The 15,908-nt window shown below is 43.3% G+C and overlaps 1 protein-coding gene across 3 annotated transcripts in view; it reads left to right on the top strand.

The window, feature by feature from the left end:
- The window catches only part of AKAP6 (A-kinase anchoring protein 6), a 241,344-nt gene that overhangs the window by 137,750 nt on the left and 87,686 nt on the right, over positions 1 to 15,908 (top strand). For all 3 annotated transcript variants that reach the window (XM_053380690.1, XM_053380707.1, XM_053380698.1), the window contains exon 8: positions 13,588 to 13,736. In XM_053380690.1, coding sequence (XP_053236665.1) covers positions 13,588 to 13,736 — 149 coding nt within the window. The remainder of the gene's footprint in view (positions 1 to 13,587; positions 13,737 to 15,908) is intronic.

Raw genomic sequence — 15,908 nt, 5'->3', positions numbered from 1 at the left:
GAATAACCATGGCCTACCTCCTAGGATTGTTGGGAGATCACATTAAGTGTGTGCAGTCGGGTACTGCTGCTGCAAGGCTGAAAACAAGAAACCAGCTCCCTAAAATACAAGCTGGCAATAGCCCATTATGTGGGTCAGAGGCGGCTCTGGTGCAAGTTCAGCTTTTCTGCAGAGCTCAGAGAGGCGTTTGCCACCCTAACCCACCACGCTCCGTTGGCCCCAGTGTCTGTTGCGTGTGCCCCGGGGGGGGGGGGGAGAGACGATTGCCACAAGGCTTCTGGCAGGTGCTTCACCCAGGAGGGAGAGGGCCCAGCCTGCCTCCATCTCTTACGGCCCTGCACCCCAGGGACCAGGCCGGGCTGTGCCAAGCCTGCAAAGGAAAAGCACAGGCTGCTTTAATATCCCCATGTGCTTGCTGACAACCTCCCACTCCACAGCACCAACAACCGGCCCTTAAGGTGGCACGGGCCAGCAGCAGCAGCAGGTGACACAACTTCGGCTGCCATCTCTCCAGCAGAGCAAGGCGCCGACGCCGACGCTGCTCGGCTTCCTCCGGCCAAGCTTCCCCTGGTTGCGCGGGTTTTGCTTTCGTGCACTCTTTATTTATTTTTCGCAGCAGCGACCTTGCTCAGCCAGCACCCGTCGCGCGTGGGTTGCTTGGTTGGGGGGCGCGCACAGAGGGCCCCGAGCGGCTTTCCGAGCCAACCCTCCTCAAGCCCACCTTAACAAGGGCCTAGGCTTGCTAACTTTGCGGCTAGACCTCAGTGTTTGTACGCACTGCAGAAAATGTGCAGCGACCCTCCCGCATCCAGCCTGCCTTTCTGGGAGGAGAGGAGGAGGGGGCGGGGGCGGGGGCGGGCGAGTCACCCATGCAAGAGGGAAGAGCGAGCGATGGCCCGGGATCAGGCCTCTCCGATCAGGGCCAAAGGTGAACCGAGGGAGGAAGAGAGAGAAGGATCCCTAGCTTCGTGTGCAGCGGCGGCTCTTACGCGTGCGGACCCCGCGATGGCGCAGCCGGTGTCGTGTGCTTTGCTCCGTCCAAGCGGGCAAAGCGAGGGCGGAGAGCCGGGAAGCAGTCCGCATTTCACAGAAGCAAGCGCCGCAATGGGTACTGCGAGCCAGACAGGCCTTGACAGCGGAGGGCGGGCTCGATTCGGGGCTTGGCGAGGAGGAGAGGGAGAAACCCGAAAGGGCACCGCGCGGCTGGGTTGGGCTGCAAATCAAGCGCGTGAAAGGGTTGCCTTTTGCAGAGCCGGAAGGAGCGTTCCTGCCTTTGTCATTGATAAAAGGGCTTGCGGGGGAAGCGGGGGCGGCCCTTACGGACACCAGGAATTGCTGGCTACACGGGCCACATGACGAGGTCTGGCGGGCCGGATTTGGCCCGCGGGCCTTGTGCTTGACACCCGTGATCTAGAACAATGCAATAATCGTGGAATCACATAACCATCACTGCTAGACTAAAGTGACTGGCCTATATGAAGGGAGGTAAAAATTGTCAGGTTTTTTTATTGTAAGCAAAGGACTTATTCACTGGGATTCCTTACATGTATTTAATTGTTGTGTGCGTGTTTGTGTGTGTGTGTTTTAAAACCAGCCCTAGACTCTTTCTCTGGTGGTGAATACCATCTTAGAACAATATGCAGACATAAAGTAAGGATTTAACAATAAGTTTATATTCTCATCATTTATTTTACTGCATGTTACAGCCTGTCTCTAGAGGCATAAAGCATTTTTATTTTCAAGTAAATTTATATTAGCTACAGTCTCCAGCTGTTTTAGATATAGCATCATTTCCTGTTGGTTCTATTTCCAGGACAATCCCCCTCCCCATCTCCAGGTCCCCTCCCAAAAGAAAGAGAAAGGGGGGGCGGGAATGAAAAATGTAATTTAACAAAGACGTTCCATAATTGCCTTTGTATTCAGCAATCTAAATATTTTATTTTATTTAAAACATATGTTTGCATAATATCTCATAACTGTACTAGCACATATCAGCCTTCTGTAAGTCATCTACTGCCACTTTTATTTAATTTATAAGAAGGAACCAACAGGAATGCTGTTTGATTTAAAGCCCTTCTACTGAGTCAGTATAAAATTATTTTGCAAGACCAAAATTGCTTGCATTTACAGTTCTTGTTAAAGCAATCTAGTTCTATAAAAAACCAAACCCAAGTGGAAACACCGGATTTTGGTAGACTTTAGATATGCATATATTTTTTTTAAAAAAAATCCATTATATTAAAAATGAGCATAAATATCTTATAAAACTCACAGTTGCATCTTAAGTGCCAGGCTTTCTTGGAGCAGCATGCGTTTTCATACTCAGTAATGTTATGAAGTCTAAGGGCTTATTATAGCAGTCGGCTAGAATTTGACTGTCATTTTTCAGAAAATGCCTTTTTCAAAGCTTTTTGTTTTCTTAGTGTTCCCAGGAATTCCTTACGTTGAAACGCAACTATAAATTCTGTTTCTTGTGAGATCAAAAAAACCCCACAAAAAAACCCCAAGCATTTAACTTTTAATGGATAGTATCAGTTCAGGCACACCCTGAAAGGAATAAGTACTCTAGCATTCTACAGTACGTCTAAATAAGACAAGTTTACTTTTTCTGGGGAAGTAAATCAAGCTACTGCTTTCTGGAGCACTAACAGTATGAAAGGGAAATGATTATGGCTCCCTGCTGGCACCCTGTTATGACTGACAGGAAAAACCAACAAGTACGCCACTTGGGATGTCTTGTTCAGGAACTTTCTGGAGGGTAGTAAATTGGTGTTGGCACAAACACAGAAAAATAAAATGACTTGATTCAGCAGTTTTCATTTTGAAATCCCCGAGCGCTAAAGAAAGAAGTAAATATTCATCAAATGATCAAAATATATATTGATTTTTATTCTACATTAGCAGCTCAAAGTCAAGATTCTTGACAGGGTAGATGTCGGCTTGAATGATTCTCTTTGAAATAAGGATACAGGCACTGGGCAGAGTGTTGCTGTGCTTTCCTGAACCACAGGAAAAAGACTATTAGGACCGTAGGAGGCTAAATTTTTTGAAAAGAACGGTATAAAGTCATGCTTGTTCGCTACTGTTTTGATAACTAAATTGTTGTTATTCATATGTAAAGCGATTCTTGTTGTCCCTACCTTGTTCCTTCCGTTCCTCCATTAGCCAGGGGGTGGCTGTTTCACAGAAGCTGCCTTTGGGCTTTCTAGTCATTGTTAAAGAGAACATGAAAGCAGGTCTTCAGCAAGTACAGCCCTGGTGTCCCAATAAGCAGTGCAAATCCCAGATTGTGTGGAAGTCTGTACACTTAAAGTCTCCCTCTCTCCATTCAGCTGTTTGCATTGTATGGCTAGGTGTCAATGGCGGAGAGAGGGGTTACTCCATTTCCCATACCCATGTTGTCCTTTAAAAAAAATAATGGTAAAGGAACCCTGACAGTTAAGTCCAGTCACAGACGACTGGGGTTGCGGTGCTCATCTTGCTTTACAGGCCAAGGGAGCCGGCGTTTGTCCGCAGACTGTTTCTCTGGATCACGTGGCCAGCATGACTAAGCCGCTTCTGGCAAACCAGAGCAGTGCATGGAAACGCCGTTTACCTTCCCACCGGAGCGGTACCTATTTATCTACTTGCATTTTTGGTGGGCGTGCTTTCAAACTACTAGGTTGGCAGGAGCAGGGACCGAGTAAAGGGAGCTCACCCCGTCGTGGGGATTTGAACCACCGACCTTTTGATCGGCAAGCCCAAGAGGCTCGGTGGTTTAGACCACAGTGTCGCCCGCGTCCCAAATAATAATAATAATAATAATAATTTATTATTTATACCCCGCCCATCTGGCTGGGCCTCCCCAGCCACTCTGGGCGGCTTCCATAAAAACCAAAAATACACTAAAATATCACATGTTAAAAACTTCCCTGAACAGGGCTGCCTTAAGATGTCTTCTGAATGTCAGGTAGTTGTTTATCTCTTTGACATCTGCTGGAAGGGCATTCCACAGGGCGGGCGCCACTACCGAGAAGGCCCTCTGCCTGGTTCCCTGTAGCTTTGCTTCTCGCAATGAGGGAACCGCCAGAAGGCCCTCGGCGCTGGACCTCAGTGTCCGGGCAGAATGATGGGGGTGGAGACGCTCCTTCAGGTATACTGGACCGAGGCCGTTTAGGGCTTTAAAGGTCAGCACCAACACTTTGAATTGTGCTCGGAAACGTACTGGGAGCCAATGTAGGTCTTTCAAGACCGGTGTTATATGGTCTCGGCGGCCGCCCCCAGTCACCAGTCTAGCTGCTGCATTCTGGATTAGTTGTAGTTTCCGAGTCACCTTCAAAGGTAGCCCCACGTAGAGTTGTCCTTAACTGAGTCAAATGCCCAAATAGTGCTACAGTTTCTCAGTAATACTGATAGTATATGGACTGTTGCTTCCAGACATGTTTACTGAGCATTCATCATGATTTGTTTCCACAATGTTTGCGTGGAGGTTAGATGAAGCTGGCTGTTTATTCAGCATTCTTTCTGTTCTTATTGCTGGGAAGTTACACAACATTAAATTAAGAAAGTGTTATCCCACACTTTCCAGTGCATTTCCCTCTCACTTTTCTCATCACAAGAAGTCCATTTTTTTGGGGGGGGGAGCAAGTTTGCTTCAGGTCACCTTTAGTTTCGCACCTGGATTTGTTGGTGTGTGAATCCTACAGTCTAGAAGCATCCTGAGCCATTTCCACCATTATGAATCTTATCATTGACATGGGCAGTAACCTGGGCAGATAAGAGAAACAAGCTTCTATTTCTTCTCATTATACACCTTTCATTCTTGATTCCTCGTGTACATGACTATATACTGAAGTGATGGAATATTGTAGAAGGGCAATAACACGGTGGTGACCTAGACTCACACATGATAGGTCGAGGAATAGTAAGAAAAACAATTCAATAAGGAAAATGGTTTTTTGAATTATATCAGAATTGTGTGCTTCCCTTCTTTCATGTATTAACACACACAAAACTGCACTCCCGAGCCAAAAATAAGCAAATAAATGCATAAAAGTGATAACTTAATGGATAGGAAATATTGAAAATAAAAAGACATGCTGCCTTCATCACTGCATTGCTGTGATAAAAATTGTTGTTGTCTTTAAACACCTCCTCTTGCATTAAAATCTCCTTCATTGTTGTAAAGTGAAAAGGGATTTTGTTTACTGCCTTCCAGACTAAGGCACAAATAGTGTAACTATCAGAGTGTTAACAAATTTCCCAGCTGTCATAGATGCTTACAATTCAGCAAACATCTTTTAACAGCACAGCTTTAAAATTAAATTTTCCAAACATTATGGCTAATGCTTTAATGGTATGCAAATTGCCAGGAATTCAGCAGCAGCAGGGATGTTGACCTCTCAACAATACAAATAGTTTATGTATAGAAAGTTATGCTTTCTAAAGTGGGTCTGGATGTTACAAAAAGCTTTGCCCCTGCCTGACATGGGTGGGAGTGGCATATATTTGTGACAGCCAACAGTATGCAGGACACCACAAGTTTCCAGTGTGGAAACAACCTGAGCACCCCCCTCCCTCTGGGAGTTTCCTTTGGGTGTTGCAAAAAATTGCTGCCCCTTGATTGGACAAGTCACTAGCCTACTGACAGGCAGCACTTCTTGTAGCTCATCTGAAGGTGTGCTGTGAGTTTCCCCCACATCTATTTGTGATCAATGCTTCAGGAAGTGAATACTGTCACCTGAGGCTCAGGTGGCCTCAGTAGTTCAGAGTACCTTCCATCAGCTTCAGCTGGTGTCCCTATCTGGACAGGGATAGCCCAAAAAGCTCAACAACTTTGGTCAATCCAATGGGTAGATCACTGCCAGTTTTTTAATAATGGGAGTAAATTGCAGTCTCTTGGGAGTTGGACATGCCTGCTCTAGGTTATACTACTGCAGTATGTTATACATAGGGCTGCCTCTGGAGGCGGTTCAGAAACTTCAGCTGGTGCAGAATTCAGTGTCCAGGTTGCTCACCAGGGCAAGACGGTTTGAGCGTATAAAACCAACCCTGGCCCAAATGCACTGGCTGCAATGAGTTTCTGGACTCAATTCAAAGTGCTGGTTTTAACCTATGAAGCCTTAAATAGCTCAGGATTGCAATATCTCAAGGACTGCCTCTCCCCATAAGGAATGACCCAGACCCTGCAATCATCATCAGAGGCCCTCTTTGTGAGAAGTTCAGAAGGCGGCCTTTTCTGCGATGGCTCCCTGCTTATGGGCTGCTCTCCTCAAAATCCAGTCTTCATGTTCCTCTCTATCAAAGAACAACATCGAGCAAACAATTTCGTTTGTTACTATGCTGATTGCCTAAATATTTTTATTAACCAACCAATATATAGGACTGATGAGTGATCTAAAACATCTTTGCCCTTTTTAAAAAAATAAAATAATGTAAATCATCTTCAGTAGATTTACTCACATCTTTTTTTTTTTGGCAGCGCAAATTTTCTTGACTTTTTGTATCCTACAGTGGCCTCTGAAGAATATAGGATTTATTTTTATTTTTTTGAAATTTAAACCAATCAATACCTACTTGAGGTTTTCAAAGCCTCTCTGGAATTGCAATATCAGTAGAACATGAACTGTTGGAGGGGGTGAGGGAAGTCTTATATACAGCCGCTCTGTGATAGATGACTGCATATAGAAATCAGAAATATCTGTTTGAAGCTCTTATCTTCCTGGATTTGTGCATGCTGAAAATGTTTGCAGTAGTTGAACACAAGAGTTACATTTAAAAATAGTTGATGGAGAGAGAGAAGGGAGAAAAACATACTGTAAAATGATAAAATTGGACATTTTTCCTAAGGGCAGTTGTGTACTTTCACTGGAGCTCATGGAAGTGAGCGAAATAAGGATTTGGCATCTATAGGGGAAGCAGGAAAATAACAAGCCACAAAAGTGTACCAAAGCAAGTATGTTTGGGCAGTCCCAGGATGCAAAAAAAAAAAAGAAAAGAAAAATAAGGTTAAGAGCTCCCATACAATAAATATAGAGAAAGATATGCTGATATGATATGATATGCTGCACTCAAATTTAGGTATTATGAAGATATCTGGAATTCTGGTGAGCGTAGGTATCTTCTCCCTCCCCCCCTCTAGTATCTTAAAGGTTTTGTTTATTTTGTTTCAGCACCTATAGGTTGAATTCTTAAATTTTGGGGGGGGGGATAGCATGTGGTGCAGTGAACAAACAATGGGTTTGTTCAATGCCATGTGAACTGACTTCTGTACACATAACAAGAGTTCCCATTCCTCTCCCCCACATTGTACCATCCCCCTAATCCCCTTCTGTTTTGAGGGTCCCTCAGCCCTCCTGATGAGGGCTGGACGGGGGAACGAGAGGAAAAACAATTCCCACAGCATGAGCAGAAGTCCATTCTGCTGGTAGACAGGATCCCTTGGATGTCACCCAAAACCACACATTGCCTGTAATTCCTGAAGGAGCATCAATAAAGCTTCAATCATCATTAAAACAATCAATAAAACACAGGCAGAGCAACAACATAAAAATCTACAAGTTACAATAGCCACGATCAGCTGGCTCCAAGTTAGAAAGCAAAGAAAGCCTTTGAAAAGGCCAGAACTTCACCTGACAGTCCAAAAATGCTCAACGTGAAGGTCAGATGAATCTACAAAGGAAGTCACATAGAAAGCCTAGCTATGCACCCTTACAGGCTAACATTTGAGAAATAAGAGCAGAACATCATCGTAAATGGAGGGAATGGGAAATATGGGAGGATGGACCCCCTAAGGCAGCCTTCTACAATCTGGATGTTTTGGACTACAGTTCCCATCAGCCCCAGGCAGCATTACCAATGGTCAGGCATGATGGCAGCCCAAAGCATTAGAGGGCATCAGGTTAGGCGTGCAGGCTTTAGAGTATTCCGGTTTTTCAAAGTCAGCAGCAGCACTTTGAACTGGGGCCAGAAGCAGCCAGCCAGCGGGTCTGTAGCAGAATGGAAAATTCTAAGGCATTATGTATTCCTTCACATTCAGGCCTGGAAACACGTGAAGTCTGCCTTTGAGACCGCTTGGGTCTAGACTACTACTGCAGCCTGCTTTCTGTGAACTTAGAAAGATTGATTGGTTGAGGTGAATTTTCCTTGATGAAGGTTTGGGAGCTACACCTCATGCCAAATAAAGCTAACCAATTTCTGATTGGATTTTCCAGGCCTCACTTCTAGAGAGAGAGAGAAATGTAGAGATTAGGAGAAAAGCTAAAGGGGGAGACATACTGGGTGTACTTTGAAAAGAGAATGGGGATTAAAATGTATAGAAGGTATTTCTACACCACAGATATGAAATTTCAGACACATACACACAAACACACAGTCCAAGACACCTTGAATATGAGAAAACTTTTAAAGAATAGTTATGCCCTCTCTTTAGACATAAGTGTACCTCCAAATGGTTATGGTATTTTCAGATCATTCAGAATATTGGGGCTGTATATAAACAATATAATTATAAAATTCTGAAGGAGGGATGTGAAGCTGAAATTTTAATACAGGCCAATCATCCAATCCAGAAGAAGTCAAGCTTCATGCAGGACATAATACTATGGGAGTTAGCTATTGATTGATTGATTGATTGATTGATTGATTGATTGATTGATTGCAGGCATATGCCACCATGTTGCCAAGATCCCTGAGGCATTTTACAAAATATACTAAAAAGAAGAAACATTACCAAATATTTAGAAACACTGTTTTCTCAGGAACTGAGGACATGAAGTCCCTGACTTAGGCTTTTTGTCTTCTGCCTTCCCTGAGGGCATAGTGATGTACGTGGACCCGGAAAAGATGGAAGGTAGCTGTTCCAACATTTATCTCAGTCAGGTCTTCTCAGATGCAAATGGCAGCACCTGTGTCAGACTTACTCTCTCCAGCTATTTCAGGATGAGGCACTGCCGGCAGCTAAGAAGATGTATCAGCTTTTGTAGAATGCAAGAGCCATTTACTAGTTGCATATTGACAACAGCAATAGAAAGCTTTATTCCAGAAGATACTTAATTTTGGAACTTTTTCAGCTACTGACAACATGTTAATAATAATGACGATATCTAAAATACAAATGCAGTGTATTTCTGACAGGCATAAATCAGAAGTCGCAAAGTATTTTGCGAACAATGCCAGATAGCCAAAACTATCAAACCAATAAACACTGGTGATTTGTGAGACACTTCTTTGAGAAAGAAATTTAATTTGTTTTCCACGGAAGAGAAATTACCTGGCTCGCTAAGGGAGCATCTGATTTTCCTTTCTTTGTACTCATTAATGGAGTTTTCTGGAATCTGTAGACATGAGTCAGCCATGGAATGTGCATGTGTGTATTCATATGCACACATGATCTATCTGTAGTCTTACCCTTTTAATTAGTTACATCATTCTTTGACAATGAATGATGCTGCACTAAATTAAAAGTATGTTGGAACCCTCATATTATTTGGTTTGATTATTTCTATAGCATACTTCTACAGCAGGAGTCCCTCTTTCTTCCAAGTTCTCCACATCGTCTATTTATTTATTTATTGGCTTATTTCTATCCCGCTTTTCAGCTCCACATTGGAGGCCACAAGGCAGCTAACAACATCAGTTAAAATGCTGAAAAGCAAGCAGGCAACCCCAGTGCAGTGGACAAAAGACAAAATGCAAGAGTAGTGAGCAGCAGCAGCAAATGATTTAAAACAGGCAGCAACCATCAAAGCCACAGATGTAAACTCAATTGGTGCCTGAAAGAATATCAGGAGGTAGCTAGGAGAACGTCTCGAAGAAACAGATATTCCATAACCTGACTGCCAAGAGGGCACTGTCCTCTCTGACCCTCAGTCACACCTTAGATGAAAGGAGGGCATGCACACAGTCCAAGGCACTTGAGTGAATATCCCTTTCTCTAGAAATGTGGCTTATGATTAAAATTCATGGAGGAAGAGGCTATTGGCTACTAGGCCCTGCCTCCACAGTTGGAGGCAGTAATTCTTCTGACTACTAGCTGCTGGAAACCACAGAAGGTGAGAGTGCTGTTATGCTCAGATCCTGCTTGCAAGTTTCCCACTGGCATGTGGTTGAGCACTGTGAGAATAGGATGCTGGACTAGATTGGCTGTAGGCAGATCCAATGGGCTGATTCTGGTTCTTCCTATGTTCACATAGCAGCTCCTCCCGCTCTCTGAAGACCAAAGAGTGTGGAAAGGTTCATATGGTAGAGGTGTCCCTTTAGGTACAGGGATCCTAAACCATTTAGAGCTTTAGAGAAGAAAACCAGCACTTTGAATTGGGATCAGAAACTAAAAGAGAACTGTCAGGACTGGTGCCTTTTAACATATATGGACCCCGTTCCTAACTGCTGTCACTTCCAATTTATATTACCATCTCTGAACAACTGAGGTTAGGATTGGAGCCTTGGGCAGTGCTGCCAATCCTATCTGCACAGGCATTTCCTCATTATAGAAGAGAAGGCCTGAAGAGAAGGCCTCACTCTGTGTACATTGCAGCTGATGGCATAAGTTGTGGCCTTAGAAACAGTGGGATACCAAGTCAGATCATTTATCCATCTAGCTCAGTATCCTTCACTGAATAGCAGCTGTTTTCTACGATTTGCAGGCAGAAGTCTTCTCCAGATTTACCTGGATGTACTAGGGACTGAACCTGGGACCTTTGCACACAAGGCTTGTGCTCTACCACAAGCTTTGCATGTAACAAACTGCTACTTTAGGCAATGGTGAAGTGGAGAGGGAATGCAAAGGAGCCCAGCTTCTGGACATGGAGGTCATCTGTCAGAGCATCAGGGTAATGCAGGAGGGACCTTCCATGTTCTGGCAACTGAATCAGGTGCTAATGAAGTTTTCAAGTTTGCTTGTGACATATTAGCATAGACAAAGTCAGAGAATGAGAAGAGCAATCAAGTAGAGGTTGAGTCTTTTTTTTTCTTTTCTTTTTTGACGGGGTTCCTTCTTCACACTGCCGGTTTAAATGGAGACACTTCTTTGCACGATTGTTTGCATTTTGTAATTAAAATCTAAAGACTGCATTTCAGGGGACTGAAGACCTTTGGTTAAAGCTCAATGGGTTTTACATGCTGCAGTCAGAAGCAAGCATCACTAAGTTCAGTGGAACTTACTCCCTGGAAACTATACATAGGCTCTCAGAAATGTTGATCCTAATAAATTGGTTGTTGTGCTATGTACTGCTTTTCTTTGGTGTGTGTGTTTGCTTTTCTGTGTGGCAATAGATCAACATAGATGCCTGCATTTTTGGACAGTTTTGGACGTCTTTGAATAGTCACAACCCCTTCTCAGCCTGCCTTGTAGCCCATTAGGTTCTCAGTTGGTTCTACACCTCTGAATCCCTTTATTTATTTATTTGTCGAATTTGTACCTCACTCTTCAGGCTCCTGGAGAGGCTTACATACAGTCAATTAAAAAAAGACAGTCCCTGCCAGCAGGCTTACACTCTTTAAAAAAACACCCCACAACACACAAGGGAAAAGGGACACAGAGTGTGTGGGGGGGAGTTGAAGCTTGCTGTCATTTTAATTGGCGTGTTTGCATTTTAGTGGAGTGTGTTGTAACAATACCATATTGGCCCCAAAGTGCTCTTGAGCTCAACTTCGCTTCTGTAGTCCTCCCAGCAATCCAGGGGCAATTACGGCAAATGGCCAAACCCATCCCCATGTCATCTGGTGCTCTGAGCTCAAGAATCCAACTCATCAACACAGCTGCAATAGATAAAGTACTTTATTCAATAGGTTTTGAAGCCAGATGTTATTCCACATTCTTTTGACCAGGAAATAGTCTAAAAGAAAACACCAGCACTAATCTACTTCATCTTGCTTAAAGTTCAGGTTGCTGAGTAATCTTTGGGAAGGTTTGATTGGTGCAGTGAGAACGCTATGCCTTTGTTTTTATTTACACCATTAGTCAAACAAACACTTGAGCAGAAAGAATGACATATGAAGCATTAGGCAAGTGCTAAACAGAACATAAATTCCACAGGTTGAATAAGTAAGTCTTGGGAACACAGGCTGAGCATTAGTCTGTGTAACCTAATATTGTCTACACTGACTGGTAGCAGCTCTCCAGGGCAGAACAAAATTATATATACACTGCCTTTGTTGCCTTGTAGATAAACATTGCCTGTATCCCCGCAAATATTCTGTATTTCCAAGATGCCATTGGGAAGGACAATTCAAAGCCCTTGCTGTAAATCTGCCTCTTTGCTGAGTCCTGATATGTGTCTTTGTACATTTGGAATATCTGGAATACCGGTATTTAAACAATGGATGAAGAGAAAGGTGTTTACCTATGTAGCTGGTTTTGTAGGAGGACAGGACAGCGTCCCCCAGTTCAAATTCTCATGTGCAGTCTGATAATACACAGAACTTTTTCATGAATCTTCCTTATTCACTTCAGTAGAGAGGGTGTCTTTGTCTGTACACCCCTTTGCAAGTTCAGTCTGCCCTGCCTTTGACCCAAATTGGGAAGCACTTGTGGACAAGTGATATTGAGTGTGTGCCAGAAATCCCACAGTGCAAAAATATGTTGGCTCAGGAGAAATGAATCTGAGTAAACTGTAAGCCAGAAATAACTGAAATCTGGATGATATGGCTCAGGATAGTAATACCTCAAGGACTGCCTCTCCCCATATAAACCGACCTGAACTCTGCAATAATCAACTGAAGCCCTTCTTTGTGCACATGAGAAGTCCAGAGGGGGCCTTTTCTGCAGGGAGGTTCGCCTGGCACCTTCAATATACATCTTTAGGTGCCAGGCAAAAAAAGTTCCTCTTCAACCAGGCCTTAGGCTGATTAATATTCTACAGCCTTTTAAATGTGTTTGTGGGAGGGTGCATTATTGTTGGTTTTAATTTTTGTTTTTAACTATTTTTTAACTCCTTGTTTTTTAAAGCTATTTATTTTTCTTTGTGTCATTTGAGCAGCAATGACTCTTTATGGTACCATTCCTTTTTTTCAAATTAGTCCCCTTCTTCTCAGGAATTGTGACATCGTCATGTACCATGGCTGCTTGATAGCATCTCTGTTCCTAGAAAAAACACCACTGTGGTGTAGTGGGGGTTATGCCAAAGCCAACTGCTATTCGTTTCCAAGAATCTCCTTTTAGAAAATGGTCTTGAAGATTTATAATGCAAGGAGATTGGAAATCAAAATATAATATAATCAATTGTATGAACTTTTGATGGTGTTGATGATTACTGTGATTTGTGATTTTTGTAATTTTCTTTTTTAAAAAAATTAATATTGTATTTTAAATTGTTGTAACACCCCCACCTCCCCGATTTTATGGTGAAGGGCGGGTAATTAATAATAATAATAGTTCTAAACAATACCACATCAGATGATCAGGAGTGTTTTGTAGGCTATTGCCCTTTTAATTTTACACCAATTTAATGTATAAAGAACCACCTAATCAATATTAGGATAATGTTTAATACCACTGTGCATTATAACTTTGGATTGAGTGCTCATTGGGCCCCAAAGCAGCGACTTTATACATGTATTCCTTCTGAATGAAAACAAAGGATTTTATTTCTTATTGTTGTCTTTTTCTAGGCTGAGGTTCAGCTATGCTATCTGGAAGCACAAAGAGATGCTGTTGAACAGATGTCCTTAAAGCTGTACAGCGAGCAGTACAACAGCAGTAGCAAGCGAAAGGAAGAGTTTGCGGATATGTCAAAAGTTCACACAGTGGGAAGTAATGGGTAGGGAACTATTCTTTTTGTTGTTTTATTCTCAGTGATCTGTTATCTTTTTAAAAAAGATTATCTTCTCTTCCTCGCTCCTATGTTATTCAGGAGGATTTTTCCTGCTAAGCCAAGATTCTTTCTCTCCCAGATACACACACACACACACACACACACACACACACACACAAAGATCAATGTGTTGTGACTCATTGCCCGACATCAATTGATCACGGTATGGACAGGCTAACCAGAACTGCTCATTATTTCAAGGAGAATGCACAGAATATCCTCAGACTTTCTGCGTATGGTACATATACAGCATGGACTCTTTATTTCTTTGGATTCCCCAAGGTTCTCTAACAGCATTTTATCAAAGACATAAAAAAAAACCCACAAGGATTGCTTTCCTGGATCACACAAAATGCCTGTCTTCTCCAGAACTTTTTCCTCTATCGGTGGCCAATCTGACGCTCCTGAGAAACTCACATCCAGACATGTTGCTTCGTAGCACCAGGCAATTCATCAGCAACCTAATTTCCTTGCAACTGTGAAGTGAGTGGGGCCCCTGAGCCATTCACTTTGGAAGCAAAACGGGCCCATCTCGAAATAAACAAAGAAAGCAGGTTGCTACATAACTCAGCAAACATCCTGAGTATGTGAAAGTGCATTTCCTTTTAAATTATTCCCCCAGCCCCAAGGGAGCAAGATAATTTTAAAACAAAAACGGAAACTGTGAATGTGTGCAGTCTCCTCCTTGAGCAGTTGCGTTTCCTCAGTTTCCGACACACACGCTTGCCTCTTTCTTTTTAAATCCTCGGAGTCGCAGGCCAGGCCAGCGAACACTCAAAACTGACAGAGGGTGTTCAGCTATTTATTTATTTTTTATACCGCTGCATATTCCAACATGAATCTCTAAGCAGCTGACAGATCCCAAACAAAAAGGAATCAATATAACAAATGCAATACAAGTTCCACATTCAAAACCAAATACAGCTGCTGCTGCTGCTACTACAATGACTTCTGCCACTACTGAAATGACTACTATTCCACATTTTAAGTATATTTTTTTGGCATCCATCTGTTTTGGTAGACAATGGAAGAGTGCGCCTTTGAGGGTAAAGTCAAATTGTTGGGGCGTTACAGCGCCTGCTGTGGCTGTAGAGACCAATATGGGAGAGATTTATTTTGCTGCAGCTGGGGCAAATGAAGGTGTTGTTTCCCAAAACTGCGAGAGAAGTCCGTGGAGGTGTGTCACGAGGGAGGAGTTGAGGCTGGCTTTTAACAGTGCTGTTGGCATTCTGTCCTGTCCTGAGACTTAACCACATAACCGTGGAGTTGATGGCGTGCTTCAGCTTGTCAAGGAAGGGAGGAACATCCAGCTTTTCCAAGTCTGGATGCTGTCAGCTGCTGTGTCAACGACCATGTTTTCCTGCAAGTACAGTTCTTGATAGTGCTCTTCCCATCACTTAATCTGCTTGCTGCAGTCTGTGATACTCTCTCCAGATTAGGTTTTCAGTGGTGCAGTTTTCCTGAAGGCTTCCTTCATGACTACATACATATTGTGAAAGTTGCCACTGTCAGCAGCGAGTTGAATGGTCTGGTACATCTTTAGCCAGTAGTCATTGGCACATCATCTGGCAATCCTCTAGGCATCGCTCCTTGCCTTTCTCAGTGCAGCAAGCAACTTCTTGAAGGGTGTAAACTTGTAGTTCACAAGGCCCTCGTGCTTTGCAGCAATAACAGGATCCATGTCCTTAATGCCAGCCTCAAACCAGCCAGGGACCTGCTGCTCTCTTTTGCCAAAGGAGGACATCACTGTGTTGTAGGTTGCCTCTTTGATGTAGTTCCACCTTACTTGAGTGCTGTCTCTTGGGAAGTTCAGTAGAAGAAGAAGAGTTTGGATTTGATATCCTGCTTTATCACTACCCTAAGGAGTCTCAAATCAGCTATCAATCTCCTTTCCCTTCCTCCCCCACAACAAACACTCTGTGAGGTGAGTGAGGCTGAGAGACTTCAGAGAGAAGTGTGACTAGCCCAAGGTCACCCAGCAGCTGCATGTGGAGGAGCAGGGATGCAAACCCAGTTCACCAGATTACAAGTCTTCCGCTCTTAACCACTACACCACACTGGCTCTCTAGTACCTGTTCGTCGGAATTGGAGAAGCATTCACAAAGTTGGCTGTTCTAG

The sequence above is a fragment of the Podarcis raffonei genome, chromosome 1 (assembly GCF_027172205.1).
Source record: "Podarcis raffonei isolate rPodRaf1 chromosome 1, rPodRaf1.pri, whole genome shotgun sequence".
Classification (NCBI taxonomy): Eukaryota; Metazoa; Chordata; class Lepidosauria; order Squamata; family Lacertidae; genus Podarcis; species Podarcis raffonei.
This window is presented reverse-complemented; position numbering and strand designations above follow the sequence as displayed.